Below are 26086 nucleotides of genomic sequence, written 5' to 3'. Positions count from 1 at the left end.
CACTCTAGTCTAATAATTTATCCAGCAGTATTGCTTTACTATTCAAAATAAAGAGAAAGAAAGAAAGAAGAAAGGAAGGAAGGAAGGGAAAGGAAAGGAAATAAGAAAAGAAAATGAATTAATCAATATATACCCTGGAGAATGGATTTTGCAACAGAGATTTCCAACCACAGAAGAATGATATTTAGAATTCATCTCAGTTAACACTGGTTGAAGTTCTTAGTTCTGAGAATTTAAATTCATTATGATATATATTTCCTGAATGAAATATAAAATGTTGTCTTAATTTTTTAAAGTATTTTATTTTACTTTCTTTTTTGATATAGTCTATGGACTAACTGAATAAAATTTTAAGCAACTCAATTCTTATCCCACCATTCTTCCAAATTCTTCTGAAATTACAGGTGAGCTAATTCCATTTCACTTTGAGGTTTTACTGAATTTGTGAGGAGCATTTTGGGTGAAATCCTGAAGTGAAATAAATTGATGGGGTGAAAATGAGTAGTGCCAAGATGTTTAAAGGAGAAGGGAGGGCTTGCAATGCCCATATAGTTCATGAATGTGGGTGGGGGGAAGTTGCTTGGTTTTGCACTTCCATTCTTTGCATAGATACCCAATATATTTATTTCTTATCTTTTTTTTTATTTTTTAAAGCTACCAATTTAATGAGCAAACCCAAATTGCCAACCAGCTTGGGAACATTCATTTCAACCCACCTTTAAGGTGGCAAGATCTGACATCATGTTACTGAGATGTAAATCTACACCCAGTTAGCTGTGCTATGTGACTCTTTTGCTGCATACTGATGTGGTGCACCAACTGTGTATTTGCCAGTGTGCCTGCTTTTTTTAGTGCAGTGGGGAATGCACAGTGGCTGTTTCTGCAGTCCCAGTGAATAAAGTGTTAACAGTTACACACAATCCAAGAATGCAAATGCATAGTTAGAATCCTGTTGGTGAGTCTGTTAAAGTAGACCGATTTAGTGTATTGTTGAATGGTGAATCAACACATAGGTAGATCTATATAAATGCATTCAGGCCTATTTGAAATGGCTACACTTGTGGAACACTATTTAAGCACAACTGCATATGTTTGGGAGTTTACACATGTATAGAACAACAGGGTAATTTAGCCACTACTGTCCCTGTTGTATTTATGAATTCCTTCTCCTTCTTTTCTACCTACTTCTATCTACTTTTCTACCTACATTCTACCTACAGTATAATCAAAATCTCCCTTTCAGGTGTTCATACCAAATGGACGACTACGGAAGAGGTACCAACAGGTTTATGCAACATCATCTACAGAGAAGTTCACCTAGAACCTCTTATGTTATTGTTTATATATTTATTCATAAATTACTTGGATGATGGAATTTCAACAGGGAGAAATGTAAGATACTATATTAAGGCAGAAAAAATGAAATGTACAAATACAGGATGGTGACAGGTGGCTTGACAACAGTACGTGTGAATAAGATCTAGGAGTCTTCATAGACCACAAACTAAACATAAGTCAACAGTGTGATGCAGCAGCTAAAAAAACCAGTATGATCCCAGCCTGCATCAATAGGAGTGTAGTGTCTAGATTGAGGGAAGCGATAGTACCACTCTATTCTACTTCGGTCAGGCCTCACCTGAAATACTGTGTCTAGTTTGGTTATCACAGTTCTAGAGGATATTGACAAACTGGAGTGTTTTCAGAGGACGGCAACCAAAATGATGAAGGGTCTGGAAACCATGCCCTGTGAAGAGTGGCTTAGGGAATGGGTATGTTTAGCTTGCAGAAGAGAAGGTTAAGAAGTGACATGATTGCCCTATTTAAATATTTGAGGGGATAGAATCATAGAATCATAGAGTTGGAAGAGACCGCACGGGCCATCCAGTCCAACCCCCTGCCATGCAGGAAATCCAAATCAAAGCATCCCCAACAGATGACCATCCAGCCTCTGCTTAAAGACCTCCAAGGAAGGAGACTCCACTACACTCCGAGGGAGTTTGTTCCACTGTCGAACAGCCGTTACTGTCAGGAAATTCTTCCTAATGTTGAGGTGGAATCTCTTTTCCTGTAGCTTGCATCCATTGTTCTGGGTCCTGTTCTCTGGAGCAGCAGAAAACAAGCTTGCTCCCTCCTCAATATGACATCCTTTCAAACATTTAAACAGGGCTATCATATCACCTTCTCTTCTCCAGGCTAAACATCCCCAGCTCCCTGAGTCATTCCTCATAGGACATGGTTTCCAGACCTTTCACCATTTTAGTCACCCTCCTCTGGACACCCTCCAGTTTCTCAATGTCCTTTTTGAATTGTGGTGCCCAGAACTAGCTTTGGCCCAGCTTTCTAGTCTATTCAGATCATTTTGAATGTTGGTCCTGTCCTCTGGAGTATTAGCTATTCCTCCTAATTTGGTGTCATCTGCAAATTTGATAAGTATGCTCCCAATTCTGTCATCCAGGTCATTAATAAAGATGTTGAATAACACTGGGCCCAGGACAGAGCCCTGTGGGACCCCACTGGTCACTTCCCTCCAGGAGGAAAAAGAGCCATTGTTGAGCACCTTTTGGGTTCGGCCGGTCAACCAGTTACAGATCCATTTAACAGTTACTTTGTCTAGCCCACCTTTTACAAGCTTGTTTGCAAGAATATCATGGGAAACCTTGTCAAAGGCCTTACTGAAATCAAGATATACTATATCCACAGCATTCCCTTCATCTACCAAGCTGGTAATTTTATCAAAGAAAGAGAACAGATTTTTCTGGCATGACTTGTTTCTCTGAAACCCATGTTGAGTTTTTGTGATTATGGCAGTGCCTTCTAGATGTTCACAGACTCTCTGTTTAATGATCTGCTCCAGAATCTTTCCTGGTATTGATGTCAGACTAACTGGACAATAATTGTTGGGATCCTCTTTTTTCTCCGTTTTGAAGATGGGGACAACGTTTGCCCTCCTCCAGTCTGCTGGGATTTCTCCTGTTTTCCAGGAGTTTTCAAATATGATTGCCAATGGCTCCGATATTACATTTCCAGTTCTTTTAGTACCCTTGGATGTAGTTCATCTGGTCCTGGAGTCTTAAATTCATTTAGATTAACAAGGTATTCCTCTACTATCTCTTTACTTATTATGTGCTGAAATTCCCCTATTCTGTCCTCTGCTCCATTATCCTCAGGTTGAGCACCCTTCGCCTTTTCTGAGAAAACTGAGGCAAAGGTGTTGAGTAATTCTGCCTTTTCTCTGTCTTCTGTTAGCATTTTGCCATCTTCTCCACGCAGTGACCCTACCGTTTCCTTCTTCTTCCTTTTGCTGCGGACATATCCAAAAAAGCCCTTTTTGTTGTTCTTAACCTCTCTAGCAAGCCTGAGTTCATTCTGCGCTTTAGCTTTTCTGACTTTACCCCTACACATGCCTGCTATTTCTTTGAATTCCTTTTTTGTGATTTCCCCCTTTTTCCATTTCTTATCCATGTTCCGTTTCAAACTTAGCTCGGTTGAAAGTTCCTTAGTCATCCATCCTGGTTTCTTGAGACACCTCCCATTTTTCTTTCTCACTGGAACTGTTTGAAATTGTGCCTTCAGTATCTCTCTTTTGAGAAACTCCCATCCGTCCTGAACTCCCTTCCCTTTTAGTATTTCTGACCACGGGATCACTCTCAATACTTCTCTAAGTTTACTGAAATCCGCTCTCCTAAAGTCTAGAATGTGTGTTTGACTATGCCTGGCTTCTCCTTTCCATTGTATAACAAACTCCAGGAGAACATGGTCACTTCCACCTAAGGATCCCACCACTTGCACCCCATTAACCAAGTCATCCTTGTTGGCTAGGATCAGATCCAAAATAGATGACACAATGGGGATGGAGCAAGCTTATTTTCTGCTGCTTCAGAGACTAAGACATAGAGCAGTGGATTCAAACTACATAAAAAGAGATCCTACTTAAACATTAGGAAGAATTTCCTGAAAGTAAGAGCTGCTTGTAAGAGTGGAATATGCTACCTTGGAGTGTGGTGGAGTCTACTTCTTTGGATATTTTAAAACAGAGGCTGAATGGCCTCTGTTCGGGGTTCTTTGATTGTGTTTTCCTACATGGCAGGGGGTTGGATTGGATCATCCTTGTGGTCTCTTCCAATTCTTAAGATTTTTCTGAAGAATTGAAATATATACTGTACATTTATTTATAACTGCAGGTGGAGATTAAACTGGTGCTCTGAAGGCTAGGCTGAGCAAGGTCAACATGCATGTGATATAGCTGAGTGGATAATTTTGAATCTCATCTTCCAATACTAGTTCAGAACTCTATCGATTGCTATTTTGGTTCCTTTAACTACAAAGAAAATTAGATTATGCCCAACCATTCTGATTTCTTGCCAGGTTTGTGAAAAGCAGTTCCAGAAAGTTCTGGGGAAAGTGTCCAATAGACAGCTGGCATACAGACATATTTCAATGGATAGACAAAACAGGGAAAGGAATGTTATTATGCTATCTTTATGACAGTCTGTTTCATGGATTTTTCAAAAATAAAAAAGGTAAGCTCTTTTTTACTTTGACCTATTTTAAGCAGATTAGTCAAAATAAGCAGCTTTGAATTATCTGATCTGAAACCGATAGGGGAGCAAAGCTTGGCACACCATCTGTATTCAAGGCAGAATTAAAGAAGGCATTAATTAGTCTAATTATACCAATATAATGATTAGAAATTGGCATTTGCCTTATGCTAGCATACTGACACAATCCAATTCTTCTTCAGAAATACTTCAGAACTACTTCAGTGTACTTTAGAGATAGAAATTTTTTGTTGGGATCTTGAAGCCTACTCTCACATATAGAATACATACAAAATAAAGCCAATGTCCTTGGGCAAACTCCACCTGGTAAAATCTGTGGGAGGCCTACAACGGTATTGGGGGGGAGGGTGTTTCCATATTTTCTGTGGAAAACAATACCCTTATCTGCAGGATTGTCCTGGTTGTGTTGTGCCTTGAGAACAGACGGTTGGGGAGACTTTGCAGGATCCTACTGCAACTGCTTCTCTCAATACACCTTGTGACCGGGAGAGTGCTGCAGATGTCATTTCCCAGGGTCCCAAACTGCAGTGACTCCAAAACACGTCAGTTGGGCACTACCTGGTGAGAAAGGTAGGGTAGGAGGCACTTTGAGTCATTAATTATCATAAATATGATTCCCAGATCACAGTGTATGTTATGTACCTTTATGCATAATTAGCTATATGTCAGAGGCACTAAGGAACCCTGTTAATGAATTGTGAAGATGTATAAATGGACACTGGCAATAGCATCCTAAGGCACAATGGGAATGACATGCGCAACAACTCTTTGCAGGATATGGATGTTATGGAACTGCCTGATTCTAATTCCTGCAAATGTAAGTCCCCAACAAGATTCCAGCCTATATTTTCTTGTGATTCCAATGTATCAGTATCCAAAAATGCACAAAAAATGGTTTCTCAAACACATCTCTTACTAATATCCCCCCCCTCTGCCAACCCACACCTTCCTCTCCTCCTTCCCTTTAGAGTTTCCTCATAGTATTACTCTTCTTCTGGGTCAGTTATTCCAAATTAAAGACTCTGGTAGGGTTGTGTGTCTTTATAGCTATTCAGTCACATAATCATATCTCCATAACATGCAAGAAAAACAGATAAAATGGGAATATTTTTGAAGCAGAATCTACAAATTCTTTCCCCTTCTAAAATAATATGTGAAATCATGGGTAGAAAAATGTAGGGTTTTTTTTAAAATATTATCTTCAAAGTATCTCCCCCCTCCATGTGTCTATTTCAGGACAATGAGTCTTAGGATTGGGACTGGCACTACCATTGGCAGAATGAGGTAACTGGCACAAACAGCAGGTGATGGTGTGCACTCATGGGACAGTAACTGCAATCTCTCCCCACTTCTTTTTGTTCTCTCTTTTGGAAGCTAGAGTTGAGAGTCCATTGGACTTGCCCTGTGCTCCTCATGCTAGATTATTAACTACAATGGAGAATAGTGCTGCATCACCAATGTGGAATTAAACTGCCATCCATTTGTCTCAGGTAGCAAAATGTCACAGGATTGTCTTGCAATGGATTTTTTTCCTGATGTAGAATGATACAGAGTTAAAACACTGTTGTAGTTTTCAGTCAACTTGACTTAAGATGTGTACCTGTGCTTGGTTCATACTCTTCCCTTGCACATTGACAGAAATACAATTTCAAGTAACTATGATATATAAATAGCATCCCAAGAGGTTTTTGTAAAAAATGTATTGGTATTTCTTAGGGAAAAAACCACAATTGTAGATGGCAATAGCCTAAATACAATTTTTAATCCCAACTTGAATAGACCAACTGACTCAATGGGAACTTGGCAAATCAATACCTATGTAAGTTCAGTTTAATGGGCTGAGTCTTTTCTAGTTGGGACTAACAGTAAGAGTTAGGCAAATGTCTCCCAGAGTTTTAAACGTCTGTCTCTTAATTCTGATGAGTGAATGCTGCTGTAGAATCCACACAACATCAGACAGAACAGGCTACATGGGTATATTGGCACAAAGTATTGTCCAGTGAGAGATTCATATTCTCAATTTAGATGGCTTCCATTTGCATAGTTGCTAATCCGTGGAAGATCTGTGTTGCCATTCAATCCCAACATGAGAGTAGCAATAGAGGAATCCAAAAACAGAAAGTGTTGCCCAGGGCCAGCCTGTGAAAAGAGAATGGGAGAAGATTAGCCAGGCTCAGATTCATCACCAAATGCTTGGACCAAAATTTAGAGGTGTTCAACAGCTGATGATCTCTAATCTTGAATCTGTAAAAGGTGTCATGAGATCAAGTTGGAAATGTCACTTAATTTGATATTCAGCTTTCCTTTCCTAATGACACTAGGCCATAAAACTTTGTAAACTACCAAACATAAGCAACAAAAAATGTTATCCAAGGAAGCTAAAATGTAGTTTCATATCTCCTGTTACACAGAAGTTCTACATACACTTATAAACCTCAGCTACTGTAATATCGTCCTTAAAATCCTGTGTTGTGTTGTTTTGTTTTTTTGCAGGGGAGAAATGTTAATATTTACTTGAATTGTCCAAAGTGTGTGTGGGGGGGAGGGCTAAAGTGTGTATTGAAAAGGGCCATAAGGCATCAGGGAATGTTTGTTTGGCATGCAGAAGTTTCAAGTTCAAACTCTGGAATCTCCTGAAAAATGAGGGTATTGCCCCTCAAGTAAGAATTCTGCCCCTCCTGCAAATTTTCCTTGAGTCATCCAAACTTCTAGCACTGCAGTAACTAAAAACTTAGCTGAGCATTTAGAAACAGAGTTTATGTGCCCAAAGAAAAGGGATAGGCAAAGTTACCAAGAGAATGCGAACACAGCAAAGTTCTACATGTGGGCAATTTTCAATGTCATGGTCTCTGCAATGCTAGATATCTGGGGACTGAAGGAAAATTTCATTGGGAGGCAAAATTATTATTTGGGGCATGGATCTTATTTTGCCCCTACCTCTGGCAATTACACTGCTTCATCCTCAGACACCATTCTCTGCGTGAACCCATCTTCAGAAACAAGGTGAGTGAAAACTGGAAAAGGGCCTTTCCTGTTATGGCTATGAAAAGTTCTTCCCAATCAAGATCACTTTTCAGCAAGAGACATTTAAAGGTAGGTCTTTTGTATCTACAATATGTATTTGTTCTGTGCTTTGGTAAATCTGTTTTAATTTTAGCAGCTGTTCTTCATATGTCATTATCATGTTTGTAAAACCTGCTTTTAAAACTTGTAAGCTGCTTGATGGTATTATGTGATGGTATTAAATGGTTTTAAAATACAATTTCTATTTAGAACAATCTCAGTTACTGAAACAAGGATTTATCTATGTGTTGACTCATCATTTAAGAATTGATTCAATGGGTCTGTTCTAGTTGGGACATGAACAAGATTCCAGCTTGAGTTTGACAGACAGATGACCAGACTGGGCATAAGGCAGTTTGATACATTTGCTTGCCTTCATCAGACATCCCAAATGAATCGTCTATTATATAAGTTTGGTGGCTACTATCTTTTCTATAAAATCTGGCAAGATTTAGTTTCACTGCTTCAACAAAATGGGTTGGATTCAAAATTAGTCATACTTGAAGAAGACTCACTGAAATCAATAGACTATACATTAGTCATGACTGCTTGAAGTCCCAATGGTTTTGACAGGTCATGACTTCTGGACCCATCCTACTGGCAACAGCATATGTGAAATAAGAGCCAATGCGGAATGATTTATTACTTCCTAATCTGGCACAATTCACTAGTTCCAAAATATTTTATTGAACTATCAAGGTAGCCAACAGCTTTCTACCAAGTGCAACAAGTTACCTGGAGATCCCTTTGTCTCCCAATGGCTTACTGACCAAACCAAGAGATAAATGAAAATCTATTTCATCTGAGTCATTCATTTCCACCCACAAAGCTCCTGCACAAGTCCAACAGACTGGTAAATTTGTCTGCCATTTTGGAAAAAAAATAAACTGTTCAGTTCTAACTATCTATGATGTAGTTGACACATTTATGCTGTCCCCAGTGACTGCAGCATTGTCTGGAAACCTATATGTGCCCAAATTAAAATGCTTGAGGTAGGGATGTAAATCCTCAACTATTTCATCCACACATGGAAAGAAAAACAGTTTCAGTAATTCTCTCCCTGCTGTAAGAGAAAAATTATATTCCTCTACAATATTTTTGCTGTATTTGAAAGTTGTACAGATTGCCCCTGTAAAAGCTGCAGAGGAACTTAGAAAACAAGGTTTTTTAAAAATGCATTTTGCAGAAAACATTTATTGCAACCCCCCCCCCCTCCATGACTTGTGGGCAGTTAGTAATGCATAATCTACAGTTAAGCATGTGTAACTGCTATGTATTCACAGTCCCTACATAGTCCTTGTTTAGGAGCTATATAGGGACTGTGAAAGTCCCCCAGGCAGCCCCACTTACCAGCAAGCAGTTGCTAGGATCAATGGTCATCTGTTCCTCTCTCAGTCAAGAAATGGCTGCCTGATATCACCACATCCCTCCAATGAGAGATGAAACATGCTACATTGAGAGATGGATATTCAATAGGGATCCTTTTTTGGCCTGTCATGATGGAGTTTGCTCATCGGAGGGAGTGGGAATGTCAGACAGCTGCTTCTTGATCAACAGGGAAATGGACTGTTAAATTGAGTTTGTGAGGGTATTCCTGGAATCCACTATGCAGCATCATAGTTATGGGGCTATGTAGTAAGTAATGGTGATACAGGATTTTGTTGCATGTCTTTTTCTACACAGAATAGTTTTTCTGCAACCCTTTGGGAGGTTGGAATACTGGAAGAAAATCTTGTTGTCCTTCCCAGTGAGATTTCCCAACTGTTGGGAACCCCATCCTTTGACCTGGGAATGAATAATAATGAACATTCTTTCCATGCCTAGCTTGGAGCACATATAATTATCTATGTTTGCATCCCATCAGATGGCAGGACTGGTCCTTTAGGCCTATTTGTGTAACTGAGCTGATTTATGCACAGGCTTGGCAGGTGCTGTTGCCTAATAGCCCCAATTCATTTCAATTTCTTTTATCTTTCTTTGAATAGAGCACTTTAAAAAAAAAAACTAAAAGGTTAACCACAAAGTTACATTCTCATTTGATAAAACCTTCTCTTTTGGCAAAGGAAGTTAAGTCTTGGCAAAGGAAGTTAAGCAAAATAAGATACCTTAAAAAAAAAAAAAACCTACCTTTGAGAGTGGTACATAGGTGAAAGGTTTTTAGAAAAAACATGGACCCCAAACAACAGAAAAGTAGATTTCATTTCATTTAGGTTTTGTATCAGGTAACATCATTGCAGGTTTGTTTGCCTGCAAAAACTAAGTGCTTTAAAGTAAGGCCCTTGAAATGACTGCTGCAAATGAATGGCTTGTGCGATCTTATGATTTGATTACAGAGAAGAGGACATACTGACACATAGATTGTCACGGAGATATGTGTCCTTTGGTGACGTCATTCAAGTCTGACTATGACATCCCCTTCACACCCCACACTCCCATTTCTTTGGGTCTTTCTGTCAAACCTAAGCACCAAGCACTTGCTCTCTTCTGGATTTCTGAAACAATATTTTCATTTGCAGAACCAGACAGAAATCGTTGATAAGGAGTTAGCTGAAAAGGAGAAGTAGAATGTCTAAGGTTTCTTTTTAATAAATAAATAAATATGATGTTAGCTGCCTTGCATATCCCAGAAATAAAACAGAAAGGCAGACACAAATATTTTAAGGACAAAAATAAAACTAGTGTTTCTAAAAGAACATGTATGTGATTTGGCTGCTAGAACAAAGTTACAAGCTTCCCAACTGGGGAAGCCTAGAGGGCTGGAATCAATCCTAGGGCCTCTGCTTAATTTCCCCTGTTCTCCAGCAGGCACAAGGGCTCCAACCTCTTTGGGAGTCTTGCTTTGCTTTGCTACCTGAAATCCTTTAACTAGAGGAACTGTGGACTGGTTCTGTGGATGGAGAACCTGTATTATAGAGTGTTTAAAATGATGAGATTTGGCATTGTTGCTACTCAGTCATGAAACTTGGGACTCATTCCCCTTTCCTGGCCAAAGTCTGTTTCTGGAAAAACAAAAACAAAATCCTCTATGAATCAATTCCTTATCCATCACCATAAAATTCAAGTAATCAGATCACTGACAAGGTTTTTAAATGCTCTTGTTCTGTTAACACAGCACTCTGATGTTCCTTTGTAAGAAGGTACTACTAGTCATAGTGCAGATAACCATGGAAATGCAGGAACCATAAGAAGAGACAGGACCCTCATTAGAATGCAGGGGGCAACAACGGGCAAAAGCCTGATGGCATTCTAATGAGCGCTTTGGCTTTTCCTGCACTGCAGCATCTTCAAAGCAAATCTATACAAGTGCCTGCTCTGATTGTTTTATGCAAAACATGTCTTGCATTAAAGATTTCTGGGGCTTTTCAACAGAAACCAAAAAGGAAAAACAAAGGGATGCTTCTTTGTACACAGCAAGCGAATGGGATTTCTTTGCCACACCATTTGCCAGACTCAGTGCTCAAAAGGTTTCTGTGATTCAAGGTCACCCACTTATTTCCAGAGGTCTGTCAGGACTTGAACCTGGATCTTCCAAGTCTGAGATCAATACTCTAACCACTACACCACACTGGTTCTGTCAGTAGCCCAATACTGTCTACTCTGACTGTTTGCAACCAGTGACATAGACTTGAGTGGATTGACTAAGACTCAAATCACTTCAGTGTCTCAATTTGGACTCAGTGCAGCAATTAATGATGTACTAACTCAATTTGACTCATGACCTGTATATTTTTAGTGACCAACTTACTGATCTAGCTTTATCCGGAAATGTTACATAATGGAAAAAGGTTTCCTTCATTTGAACAATACTGCCATCTCACTGCTTTTTGCCTACCATACCATGAGATGGAAGCAGGATTTTACATTTGCCATACGAGAAATCCCTGCTTCCTGTAGACCTTTACCTCAAGCCCACTAACTAATGCATTTCTTGTTTCACTGTGAAAAACGTGCCCCATCCTATGGGGGCAAGTCTTGCGTGTGGCTCCTAGGAAGGCTCCTCCAAATGTGCAATGGGGACAGGCTGCTGAGTAAACCTAAACTGCCACCTCAAGTCATGAATGCAGGACATGTTTCTCAGACGGGGGAACAGCAAACGTGTTAGGTAACACACCTGAGGTGGAAAGGTCATTCTAAATTTTTTCAGAAGCTTTAGAAAACTCCTCCAATGTGCAGTGGGGACAGCCTCCTGAGTAGACCTCATTTTTCTAAAATGCAGTCTTGATAAATGATATGATGATGATCATTTTTTAAAATCTAGCTCTGTGCACATCTTGGTTTTCTATTGATTGAAATCTAACCCCCCCCCCACACACACACACACATCACCACTCCCACCACCACCACCTCCTCCTTTGTTTCTGTTAATGTTGGCTCCCAGATCTGAGACTCAACTTGAGTCAACTTGCAAGAAAGTTTCTTGCAATGACTTGAGACATGAAGCTAGAGATTTGAGATGAGACTTGGAATAAAAGATTTGAATACATCACTGGCTGCAACATTCCAAGACATAAACAAAAGGACTTTTGCATCATCTGTTTCTTAAATCTTTCAACTGCCAATTACAGGAATAATACCTGGGATATTCTGCATATACTGAACGATGGCCCTATTATAGTTGATTAGCGGAGAAGAGGCATTTCATATACAGAAGCATGCACACAAAGAGTTCTAGTATGTGTGGCTTTTGGGTGGTTTCCCACCTCTCAGACCTACACCTTTTTTTTCTCCAGCTTTTCAAGTTTAGCAAGGCTGCATCAGGAGATAGCCCATGCCAGTCACTGTGTCTTAATTAAGACTTTGAATCAGGACACACTTGCATATGTTTTAAAATTAATTTTTATTCTGACAAGTTGAATGTAATAGGAAATGAAACATTAAAATATTTTTTAAAGGATATTGGGCTTGGATCTAGACTCAGCTATTCTTAACACAAACCCACAGAAATCAACAGGACTTAATTTAGTCAAGAAAAACCTATGCTGAAATCTAACATTATCTTATAAATGTACATATATTGATTTATACAATGCATTTCAGTTTAATCAATTGATCCCTTAATTAAATGAATGTTAAATCAATGAAACTTTATTTAAACAATAAAAAGTATATGAGGGGGGAAGTGGAAAATGCTCCACTGTCATATTGTATGACAACATTTCACTTGTATGGTGGTAAGTCTTATATGGATCCAACATCTATTACAAAGAGGACAATGATGAATGGATGGGCAAATCAAAAGACAAAAAGGTTTGTGCATAAAAGTATGAAAATCAATTAAGCACAACTGAGGCATAAAAAGATTTCCATAGCTGGCAGAAGAACTCAGAATATCTGAAGTCCGATGCATGGAAATGAAGAAATGTTAATTATATGGTCTTGCAAGAACACTTGGTTATTGTGGTGGTGATTGTTGTTATGTGCTTTCAAGCTATTCCTGACTTATGGTCACCCTAAGATGAACCTATCATAAGACTTTTTTTTGGCAAGGTTTTTGAGAGAAGGTTTGCCTTTGTCTTTCTTTCAGGCTGAGAATGTGTGATTTGCCCAGTGGGTTTCCATGGCTGAGCAGGGATTTGAACTATGGCCTCCAGAGTTGTAGTCCAACATTCAGACCACTACATTATACTGGCTCTTTGCAAGAACACTAAGTCTACAATTTTGAAAAAAAAAATCTAATCTCAGTGTATTATAAGTAAATATAATGACTTGTGATTGCCATCATTTTGTTTTAGATTTATTTTATTTTTTATGTTAGAGATGAAAAATGTGTCTAGATCTTGTTGGACTGTTACTCCCACCACCCTTTTCCATTGACTATACTGTGTAGGGTTGACCAGAGTTATGGCCCAACAATACCTGAAGAACTACATATTTCCTCTCCCTGTCTTAGGTACAGTTGTTGTCCACTCCAGTATTGTATGCTGTGTAGGAGTGGTACTGAAATCAATGTCAAAGCATACCAACCCATTTGAAATGATGGAGGAGAGTTCCACGGATTCCATGGGCCACCCAAAAGTCAGTGAATGGGACCTAGATCAAATGAAGCCTACATTTTTACTAGAAGCTAAGGTTGTCAGGTGACAAACAGGGTGGGACTGTTGTACCTATAAGTAGTTATAGCAAAAAAGAAACATCAGTAGGGTGGCTCTTGCATTGACAAACAACACTTCTGAATTTTTCCTCTTTGACACCTTTAAAAACACAGGAGCTCTGTCTTATTTTCTATTTGGCAATCCTATTAGAAACCAAAATGACTAAACTGAGATTATTGTACTTTGGGCATATTATGAAAAAGCATAATCACTAGAAAGTGCTACCTTAAATGTGTGGGGCTAAAAGAGCTTCCACCAGCAGTTGCAAACTGTATGAATTAGTTTGGGGGAAAACTTAACTTGGCTATGTAAGTTGTGTGTGTGTGTGTGTGTGTGTGTGTGTGTGTGTGTGTGATGTGATATGCAGGATCTGGCACCAGCTATACCAGTACTCACTATGGAGACCCCAGGCATGAGGAACTGTACATATAATTATTAAGAAAAATGAAGAGCAGCATAAATACTAAAATAACACATTCAAATCACAGCATACAGAGCTCAGAGAACACAGGAATTTGGAAGGGGAAAGCAGAAACTAAGTGTTGGTTGAGGCAATAGATACCTGTCTTGAGGACAAAGATCCACAGAAAGCCAGGAAGAATGAGAACTCAAGCTGTGAGGCTGGAGCGTGCAAGTTTCAGAAGAGGATGAGAATAAAGGACTCAGACAAAAGTCTGAGGACAATAATCATACATGCAGGGGGAAACAAGCTGCCATAACAATAGCAAAAAGGTTTCATTTGGGGGGTTATATTTATATGCTTAATAGCAATGGCAATAGCAAGTACATTTCTATACCACTTATCAGTGAACTAGCACTCCCTAAGTCGTTTATAATGTGCAAGCCAATTGTCTCCACCAATTGGGTACTCATTTTGCCAACCTACGAAAGGATGGAAGGCTGAGTAGACTTGGAGCTGTGCCTGCGATCAAACTCACAATCTTGTGGCTGCAGTACTGGCATTTAACCACTGCACCATGAGAGCTCCCAATGACAGTCCTATGGGAAACCAAAAATTTGAGTATCTCTGACAGAACCTGAGACGACTTCTAAACTTAAGAGTTTGTTTGAATGATTGGGAAAATGAGACGGGTTGATTGTGATTGATGATGCCTCATGGATTTTACAACACTTAGACAAGATCTGGATTCCCCAAAACAAGACAATAGGTGTGGGGTGTTGGGGAATACATAGAATATAAAAAAGGATTTTGGTCTTTATTTTCCTGGCAGAACCCATCCTTTGGTTTCCTCTCAGAAATGCAGAGTAGAGTGTGTGTGTGGTTGTGCTCTTTCTTGTAAGTTTCCTCCCCATGTGTTCTGCATCACTGCGGTAACATGCAGTTCATACCTTCTATGCCCAGTGCTTTGTAGGTCATCATATACCACATTTGGTCATGCTAGCACTTTTAATGTTGTATCAAATAATATCAATTGATAAATTCATTAGGGGATGTCTAGAGCATTACAAAAGGACAACAATGCTGGAAAAGTTAAAGGAAACAGGAATAGAGGAAGATCATAATACAGATGAGGGAGCAAGCTTGTTTTCTGCTGCTCCAAAGACTAGGACCTGGAGCAATGGATGCAAGCTCCAGGAAAAGAGATTCCACCTCAACATTAGGAGGAACTTCCTGACAGTAAGGGCTGTTCGACAGTGGAACAAACTCCCTTGGAGTGTAGTGGAGTCTCCTTCCTTAGAGGTCTTCAAACAGAGGCTAGATGGCCATCTGTCGGGGATGCTTTGATTGTGATTTCCTGCATGGCAGAGGGTTGGACTGGATAGCCCTTGCAGTCTCTTCCAACTCTATGATTCTGTGATTCTATGACTCAGAAAAAGAAGCCATAACCTCAGTTTGCCAGACCCGAGCAGTTAATAGGGTGTCTTGGAAGCCTCTCATTCATAGGGTTCCCATAGTCCAAAGTCCACTTGACATTACAGAGAAAGAAGAATGAGTATTCTGCTTTCCTGGTTTTTGACTAGGAAAATAAAGTGTTGTACAACCTTATCTTATTCTTTGGGGGGGCAAACACATTCAGAAAAAGTGTTTTTCTCATGTTATGTAAAACTAACTCATCATCTCCTGAAAAATAAAACAAAACACTGATGCTGTATTTTGTGCCTAAGGCAGCCCTTTTTTCCTTTCCCAAAACATCCACATGATCTATAGAAGATGCTAAACTTTCAACATCTACTTATGCTGCTACTGGTGACTAAAGATAGAATTTCAGTCCCAAGTTTATTTTCTAATTTTAATGCTCAGCACAATGTGTGCATCAAGCCAAACGTGATCAAATGCCCGGCTGTCACTGCCAAGGCTAGAAACAGCCCAATAACTAAAAACAACCATTTCCTGCAGTGAATCGATGTTGCAAAACTTGGAGCAGAATTTCCTCCTTTCTTTGTGGCAGGCCATAGATCTTGAGGAGTGAAGAAGGCAGCAAGCACTTCAAAAACTGACTGCATGAAATCCGGCACTCAGCTTGCCCCCAAATCGGTTTTGTGCTTCATCAAACAGCTACGCTGCCAGAAGAAGATTCTTGAAAGAACAATGCCTTGCTGTCATTATTTTTCTTTTCCAGGCTTCAGAGGTAAGCGCAAATTAATGCAAGATGGACTACAGAGAAAGTGAAAAGCAGACTGCGAAGGTGTAGAGGTTTCCATTAAAAAATTTCCACCACTTTTTGATCAAGCACAGGTTTAAGCAGCTGCTTTGGTAATTGATTTCCCCAAGCAGAGGAGCCCAAATTCTAACCAATGACTGATCAATAATGGCTTTTCCACCCTGCAGACTGGAAAGGAATCCATGGGAGGGAGAAATTACCAGGAAGATGTCTGTGCAAGATGTCTTCACATGCTGTTTCTCATTTTATATTTGTCTACAATATTCAGTCCAAAATGTCGATCTAAATCTGACCTTGGCTGCCAGCGATGCTGATTAGCAGCCAGGAGCTTGTTTGTTTTCCAGTGGCCTAAAAGAAATCACCAGTTTTCATCTGCTCCATTTGCTTTTGACATTTTAAATCTTAATTTGAGTTTAAATATGATCAAACCTAGGGCCAGGGCAGATGAGATTTGCAACACTGCGCAGGCAAGACCCTGGGTTTTGTACATCGTTAGCAAGAGACGCTAATAGAACTGGAATGGTGCAGATACAATAAAATTATGAGGCTTGTTGTCAAGTTTGTTTCTATATTGATGATGACAACAACAACAAAAAGCAAAACATTGCATAAATGAGATCAAAATGAATACAGGAAGTGAAAACAAAATCAGCTTTTAGCCAGCACACTTTGAGAGGAAAGGTAACCACAGAAGCACATTCACTAATCAATAGGGAATATATCATCTATGTTTCTGAGAAAATGTCACTTTCCCAACTTTGTTTCAGCCCATTCTGTTCCCCAGCAAGTGAATTCATATAGAGAGGGATTAATTTTCAAAAGATACAAAACAGAGTCACTGGCAAAGAGTTAAACACTCATATGTTTAACCAGACAGTTGATGTGGTTGTATGTTTTTGAATTTTGCTTGGGGTAAAAGCCAAGATGGTAGTCCCCGAATGCATAACACTAGCCATTGAATTTCATTTCAACTCTGGGAGAGCAACTGCATTTTGCTGTTGTGATAGCAACCTGTCAGAGGTACTGTATAGAAGCTGATGGTGAACACCTCCATGGAACTTGTGAGAGGAAAAGGTGAGGTTAAAACATGCAGCAGCCATAGTACCACAGTTCAGTAGTCAAAGTCCTCAATCTGGATGGCCAAATCTGTCAGTTCCACCTCCTTCTCCTCATCATCATTCAGATACAAGGTATTTTCAAAATATGTGAAATTCTTAGCAAAAGTGAACTGAAAGGAAATTCTCATCCACTATAATGGTAGGTAGCCCTACAGCAGAGAAGGAGGTCATGTGAACCTTCAGACATTGGACAGCATGTCCCATGAGTCCTAGCCAGCAAATGCAATGGAGAGGAATGCTGGCTGTTGTAGTCCAACCAACATCTTGCAGCCTGCATGATTTCCACTCTGTCTGTCTGGTTACTATTTATTTAACAGTTGGCAAGACTACATCCCATGACTATTTGACCTCACTACCATTACATTTAAACATCTGTCATGCCATCACTGTGGGAATTAGAGTATTATGATGACAGGACTATGAAATAGACTACTGTCATTGTTTCTAAAGAAGTTCAATTTGTCCCATAGTGCCAGTGGCTTCCACTACTGATAGAACTTGTCAGAGGGACAGCAAACCTGCTACAGGTTTTAGTCAAAAATTTAAAGGCACTGAACCTGATCTCCCAAATATGTCCAGGACTTTGGATAGCTCCTTGAAAGCCGGGAACAAATTTACTTCCCAAGTGACATGGGAATCACCAACTGCTGCTGCATTAGACCCAGAATGCATTAGATTCAGGAATGTAACAGCATGGACTGCTGAGTTGTGGCTGGACTACAGGCTCACCCCACTCTAGGCACAATTCTGAGCCTGCATTAAGTTTTCAGAGGTTCAGTGAAGATCCAAGAAATTATTCCTGTATTATTTCCAGAATGGATATAGTTTGATCCTGCCTATTGCTACATCCCAATAATTTTTCTAGTGTGTGTTAATAGTTGGTTTGCTCCTACAACTTGAGAGCAGCCACTCCCATATCCTTCTCACAAGACCAACAGAAGGGCCGCCCCCAAAGATGTCAACACTTGGACTTGTAGAATACAGCTTATGTCCTGTCTGTAAACATGTTAGTGTGCAGACTATCAGAATAATTTCCTGTATATATAATTATTTTCTTTGGCTTAGGATGAAATCCTACAAACATTTGCCTGGGAGCAATCCTCTTCTGCAGAATAGAGAGGAACTGATGTCTTTCCAAGTAAACATGTATAGGATTGTGCTTTCAGTTTTAGTAATTGTAATAGTTTGATTTCATGGTACATTGGTAGCTCGGTTTGCAATAAAGCCTATTTCATGCTTATTTGAACCACGGATAAGGAACACTGCTACCCTAGTTATCAGGTGGTGACTAAATCCCAGCAAGAAGCAATACTCAGTTTTGTCAATATTTTAACACATTCTTTAATCTTTAGGTCAACTAGAGCCATCCATTTAAGTAGGGCTCCTTCAATAAAAATTTAAAACAATCCCCATGTGCATTTTAAAAGACCCTCGAAACATCTTTTAATTAATTTGGGGTGGGAATAACTGTACATCCAATGCTTTCTTGCTGTGTTTACACTCCTGAGCAGGCCAGTGACATCCAAGCCACCCCATCAATCATCTCTCATAAAGTCTAATAACCTTAAGTGTAAAATGCTTTGTGCCATGATCAGTTTAAATATAAAATCAATGTAATTTCCCCTGATAATGACAGGATCATTCTCTTTTTGCAATCAGCACTGCTCATTTGACTGAAGTCCTTATAATTTAATGTACTACCATGCATGAAACTGTATTGTCACAACAGATTTAGAAAGAATGCTGAGTTTTAGCATTTCATTACAGAGAGTCTGAGCTCTCTGAGTATCCTATGTGTCTGAAAACAAGCGGGGCTGAAGCATTTTTGATTATAATAAACCCTGGCAACCAGTAAACATTCAATAAAAACTGCATCTTGCCAATTGTATGATTGGAATGTCAGATTTCAGGGACTGTGTAGTGAAACCAGTGCATAGAGAAGAATTTATACTGATGTGTGATGGGATTATGCTGGGATAAAAAATGGGAACTGCCTGGAGCAAAGTAAAAATAGTCTTGAACAAAAAGGTGAGCTAGGAGGCACTTACTTTCTGCATCCAGGTTACTGAGATGCTTCAGTGCTCCCTTGTAAAAGTGTGCTGTTCTTAACTGAATGCATTTTAGCAGACAGCAATAAAAGCTGTCAAGGTACTGATTTTTTATTTTGTTTTGTTTTGCTGAGTAGTATAAAAAAAATTCCAAGCCAGTTTTCACATGACTGCTTCACTTACTTGGAGAAAATACTAGAGATTTAGTGTATACTGTATATCTGTAATAACTATATGGAAATATTCCACCTGCTTTATTGTTTTTGCTTCCTTTCTTTTTTCTGGTGATATGTCTTGGCATTTTTCTATTATTTAAATTATTTGCAACAACAGTTGCACACTGCCACAGTATCTGGAAGAATGGAAAGAGGCTTACAAGCACATAAAATAAATATAAAGAAAGGGTGGAAACATAAAGCAAGGAGGCTGATGGGAATAATTCTAAAAGAAATGTAAGGGCTCAAAAGCTACTGTTGCCTTTGCTGGGCCTACCTCCCAATAACTTTGAATCCATCTCCTCCAATTCTGCTGCTCTGCCCATGTTCAAACAGTACTTTCCAGATGCATGTAAATGGAAATGATTTAGGCAGCTTCCTCAATGAGATTTTAGCTAAGTAATGTATCACTGGTGGCTATTGAGGGAACCATTGAACAAGACAGGTGCGGGCATGTGCATTTGTCAGACCTCATGATGCAAGGGCAGACAGCACTGCCCCCATTGCCCCAACCAGAAGTGAGATTATGGTCACTTCTGGTCATATATTTATTTAAATTCAATCTATTTGGGTTGGAATAGGGACTTGAAATAGCATTTAGAGACAAAACCATGTGCCACTTCCCCAGATCAAAATAACGTTTTCACTCCCTCCCAGCTGTATTACCAGGTTTTTGAATGGTCAGTGCGGGTCCATTGCACAGGAAGGAAATTGTGTCACTCTTGCAATAACAGTTAAAGAAATCTCTGGTTTACACAAAATGACAGTTTTGTACTGCCTTCTATTCATCTCTGGAGGCAACCTGGGATATCTGTTTTCAGTATCACTCTTGTTTCTGAATTTTACACACAGTGTGTATGTGTGTGTGTGTGTGTGTGTGTGTGTGTGTATTTGCTCCTGAATAGTTTACCTGTTCTACAGTCCCCTCACAGAGCCCCCAGCACTTAAAAAAATGAAATAAGTGATGTAAAACTGAATACTTTCATGGCTAGCATCCATAGTTCTTTGTGGGTTTTCTGGGCTATGTGGCCATGTTCAGGAAGAGTTTATTCCTGACATTTCACCAGCATCTGTGGCTGGCATCTTCAGAGAATGGTGGCATGGAAGTGAGTGGGAGAAAAGAAACCCTAAAATAAACAAAGGCGGGTCTGCCGCCGCCGCCGCCGCTTGCTCCGTGCGGGAGCCGCAGCAGTCACCCACACCGCGCGGCTCCCGCACGGAGCAAAAAAGGAGCTCCAAAATGGAGCTCCTTCTTGCGGCGCCTCTGTGACGTTGCGAGGCGCCGCTGGCGCATTCGCAATGTCATAGGCGCCGCGACACGTCTGGACGCTATGCGTCCGATAAGTAAACATGGCGGCCCCCATGTGGAAGGGGCGCCGCCATGTTGTACGTATGGAATACGTACTAGGGTTAGGGGGGTGCGGAAGCACCGCCCCTTCCTAACCCTAATACGTATTCCATACGTATTTTTTGGCAGTCTGTAACCCGCCAAAGTTTGGCTACCAGTCCTGAAAAATACCAAAATCAAGAATGAGTCCATGCAAATGACAACCAAAAGGGTCGGGGTTGTCCCAGCAGACAATTGATCACTGATTAAATAGACATCCTTAAGCCTTGCCATTCAACAACAGACCAACACAGAGATTAACATGTAAATCACTTCCTCTCAACCTATAGTATACTTAAGTACGTAATCTCTCCCAGCCTGACACCCACCCACCCCATACCTGGCAGAAACATCATTCACTCGTGTTCTGACTGCTGGCAAAATGAACATCTTTCTCCACCTGCAGCTCATGCCCACTCAATTAGGTTTGGAGGTCAGAGTTATGATTGTGGCAATAATGTCACAATCATGACTAAATAACTGTTTCATATTCATGATTGTTACTTAGTCGTAATTGTGACATTATTGTCAGAATTGTTAACTACCCCCCCCCCCCCAATTTACTTTATCATAGAATCGTAGAATTGGAAGAGACTACAAGGGCCATCCAGTCCAACCCCCTGCCATGCAGGAACTCTCAAAGCACCCCCGACAGATGGCCATCCAGCTTCTGTTTAAAGGGATCAACTGCATGGGGGAAAGGAGGTCCATTCTGCCAGTGTCTGGAGCATTGGCATATGAATGATGTTTCTGCCAGGTTTGGCAAATAAGGGGATAAGTTCATGCCAGTAGAGGTTACTTAATTAAACTTAATTAAGTAGCTAATAAAGAATTCCACCAATAGTAATTAATGTTTTAGGAGACCATGTTTTATAATGCAAGGCATAAATCCCGTATCTGCAGGACTGGTACCTGCAATTTCACTTACCCAGGTTCAAAATAAAATGGTCTTTTAGACATCTGGATGTCTTCAAGTGCAACTCTACAGTCAATTTCCAACAGAAATCTAGGGTTTGCTATTATCCACAATGTCACTATCTGGGAACTTATCTCCCGCAGATATAGGGGTCATATTGTATATATGTTCTACTCATCTGTAACATCAGAAACAATTCACATGAGGCAGGGGAGGATGCAGAGAGACATACATGGAAGAATGAAGGAAATATTCAGTTAGCTTTCCCCTTTTCATATTAATGGTGCTGATTATATATTTAAGAAGGTTTTTAATATGTGCCAAACCCAAAAGAAATAACTTGTAATTATTTTAATTAGTTTTCCTTCCAAACTCCCCATAAAAATGATAAATGAAGATGGTGAAACAGATTTGCATATATTTGCCCCTTGGTGAGTTCCCTCTCTTCCCTTCTTTTGAATTCTATGGCATGGAACAGACAGATTGTCCTCCATAAAACTCCCATCTTTCTACCTCAATGACAGGGAAATTATGTTTCTGGTGAAATGGCAAGATTAATTAGAAATTTACTATTCCTCCCCCTTGCATCTATTGCTCTTGCATGCATGCTGATCATTTAAGGGGGAAAGTATCATTTTGGGGTGAAAGCCAACTTGGTGTAATGGTCAGAGTGTTGGATTAGGACTCTGGAGATCAGGGTTCAAATCCCCACTCTGCCATGGAAACCCACTGGGTGATCTTGGGCAAGTCACACACTGTCAGCCGCTAAATAAATCTTGCCCAGAATACCCCTTCGGGTCACTACTGTTTTGAAATTACTTGAAGGCACACAACAACCATTTAGGGTCTAAGGAGGTGATGTCTTTGGAGGGCCAGTTGAAGGGCACGGTCCAGGAAGGGAGAGGAAAATAGCGGATGTGAACAACTGGGTTCGCTGATGGTGCCACCAAGAACGATTTGGATTCTTTGATCATGGGCTGCGGTTCCATGGGGAGGGACTTCTTGCAACAGACAGGTTGCATATCACACCAATTGGAAGAAATGTTTTTGCCAACAGTCTCAAGAACTTGCTTAGGAGGGCTTTAAACTGGGTTCCGAGGGGAAGGGAGACAATATTAAGGAAGGTGAAAGGGCTGGAGAAAATTGTCAAACTGACATAGAGGAAACAAGGCAAACAGTGCAAGGACCCAACAGTGGGAGGCAAAAAAACTTGCACAAGCAGCAAGTAAAAGGGACCCATGGTCTGCAATGTCTCTACACTAATGCACAGAGCATGGGAAATAAGCAAGATGAATTCAAACTCCTGGTACAACAAAGCAAATATGATATAATAGGCATTACTGAAACTTGGTGGGATGAGTCTCATAATTGGAATGTGGAAATAGAGGGGTATAACCTTTTTAAGAGAAATAGGCCAAACAGGAAAGGAGGAGGAATAGCACTATATGTCAGAGATATTTACACCAGTGAAGAGATCCAGGACATCAATCATGGAGAGCATCTGGATAAAAATTAAAGGGGAGGGAAACAACAAGGATGTTATGGTGGGAGTCTACTACAGACCCACAAGTCAGACTGAGGAATTGGATGATATCTTTCTAGAACAGATGACCACACACTCAGAAAGGAGAGATGTAGTAGTGATGGGCGACTTCAACTATCCTGATATTTGCTGGAAGTCAAATTCAGCCAAATCCTCAAGGTCTAGCAAATTCCTCACTTGCCTGGACAACAATTTCATGGTCCAAAAGGTGGAAGAGGCAACAAGGGGGTCAGCTATTTTAGATCTGATCCTAACCAACAAGGATGACTTGGTTAATGGGGTGCAAGTGGTGGGATCATTAGGTGGAAGTGACAATGTTCTCCTGGAGTTTGTTATATAATAGAAAGGAAAAGCCAGGCATAGTCAGACATGCATTCTAGACTTTAGGAGAGTGGATTTCAGTAAACTTAGAGAAGTATTGAGGGTGATCCCGTGGTCAGAAATACTAAAAGATAAGGGAGTTCAGGACGGATGGGAGTTTCTCAAAAGGGAGATACTGAAGGCACAATTTCAAATAGTTCCAGTGAGAAAGAAAAACGGGAGGTGTCTCAAGAAACTAGGATGGATGACTAAGGAACTTACAACTGAGCTGACTTTTAAACGGAACATGTATAAGAAATGGAAAAAGGGGGAAATCACCAAAGAGGAATTCAAAGAAATAGCAGGCATGTGTAGGGATAAAGTCAGAAAAGCTAAAGCGCAAAATGAATTCAGGCTTGCTAGAGAGGTTAAGAACAACAAAAAGGGCTTTTGTGGATATGTCCACAGCAAAAGGGAGAAGAAGGAAATGGTAGGGCCACTATGTGGAAAAGATGGCAAAATGCTAACAGAAGACAGAGAAAAGGCAGAATTACTCAACACCTTCTTTGCCTCAGTCTTCTCAGAAAAGGAAAAAGGTGCTCAACCTGAGGATAATAGAGCTGAGGACAGAATAGGGGAATTTCAGTACAGAATAAGTAAAGAGATAGTAGAGGAATACCTTGTTAATCTAAATGAATTTAAGTCTCCAGGACCAGATGAACTACATCCAAGGGTATTAAAAGAACTGGCAAATGTAGTATTGGAGCCATTGGCAATCATATTTGAAAACTCCTGGAAAACAGGAGAGATCCCAGCAGACTGGAGGAGGGCAAAGGTTGTCCCCATCTTCAAAAAGGGGAAAAAAGAGGATCCAAACAATTATCATCCAGTTAGTCTGACATCAATACCAGGAAAGATTCTGGTGCAGATCATTAAACAGAGAGTCTGTGAACATCTAGAAGGCAATGCCATCATCACAAAAAGTCAACATGGGTTTCAAAGAAAGAAGTCATGCCAGACAAATCTAATCTCTTTCTTTGATAAAATTGCGAACTTGGTAGATGAAGGGAATGCTGTGGATGTAGTGTATCTTGATTTCAGTAAGGCCTTTGACAAGGTTTCCCATGACATTCTTGCAAACAAGCTTGTAAAATGTGGGCTAGACAAAGGAACTGTTAAATGGATCTGTAATTGGTTGACCGGCCGAACCCAAAGGGTGCTCAACAATGGCTCCTCTTCATCCTGGAGAGAAGTGACCAGTGGAGTCCCACAGGGCTCTGTCCTGGGGCCAGTGTTATTCAACATCTTTATCAATGACCTGGATGACAGAATTGGGAGCATACTTATCAAGTTTGCAGATGACACCAAATTAGGAGGAATAGCTAATACTCCAGAGGACAGGATCAAAATTCAAAATGACATGAATAGACTAGAAAGCTGGGCCAAAGCTAACAAAATGAAATTCAACACGGAGAAATGTAAAGTACTGCACTTAGGGCAGAAAAATAAAATGCACAGATATAGGATGGGGGACACCTGGCTGAATGAAACTACATGTGAAAGGGATCTAGGAGTCCAAGTGGAGCACAAGTTGAACATGAGTGAACAGTGTGATGCGGCAGCTAAAAAGGCCAATGCAATTTTAGGCTGCATCAATAAAAGTATAGTGTCTAGATCAAGAGAAGTAATAGTGCCACTGTATTCTTCTTTGGTCAGTCTCCACCTGGAATACTGTGTCCAGTTCTGGGCACCACAATTTAAAAAGGATGTTGAGAAACTGGAGCATGTCCAAAGGAGGGCGACTAAAATGGTGAAAGTTCTGGAAACCATGCCCTATGAGGAATGACTCAGGGAGCTGGGGATGTTTAGCCTGGAGAAGAGAAGGTTAAGAGGTGATATGATAGCCCTGTTTAAATATTTGAAAGGAAGTCATACTGAGGAGGGAGCATGCTTGTTTTCTGCTGCTCCAGAGAACAGGACCCGGAACAATGGATGCAAGCTGAAGGAAAAGAGATTCCACCTCAACATTAGGAAGAACTTCCTGACAGTAAGGGCTGTTTGACAGTGGAACGCACTCCCTCGGAGTGTAGTGGAGTCTCCTTCCCTGGAGGTCTTCAAACAAAGGCTGGATGGCCATCTGTTGGGGATGCTTTGATTTGGATTTCCTGCATGGCAGGGGATTGGACTAGATGGCCCTTGCGGTCTCTTCCAACTCTATGAT

The 26086-nt window shown here is 40.3% G+C and overlaps 1 protein-coding gene across 1 annotated transcript in view; it reads right to left on the bottom strand.

The window, feature by feature from the left end:
• Window positions 1–6531: 6531 nt before the first annotated feature.
• Window positions 6532–26086, bottom strand: part of HHAT (hedgehog acyltransferase) — a 271581-nt gene continuing 252026 nt past the window's right edge. Inside the window, exon 12 of the mRNA XM_089528314.1 lies at window positions 6532–6698. Within this exon, the coding sequence (XP_089384440.1) occupies window positions 6607–6698 (92 nt within the window). The 3' untranslated portion in view covers window positions 6532–6606. The remainder of the gene's footprint in view (window positions 6699–26086) is intronic.

Source organism: Sceloporus occidentalis, unplaced genomic scaffold, assembly GCF_023333645.1.
Source record: "Sceloporus occidentalis isolate IW3139 unplaced genomic scaffold, rSceOcc1.0.p SCAF_6, whole genome shotgun sequence".
NCBI lineage: Eukaryota > Metazoa > Chordata > Lepidosauria > Squamata > Phrynosomatidae > Sceloporus > Sceloporus occidentalis.
This window is presented reverse-complemented; position numbering and strand designations above follow the sequence as displayed.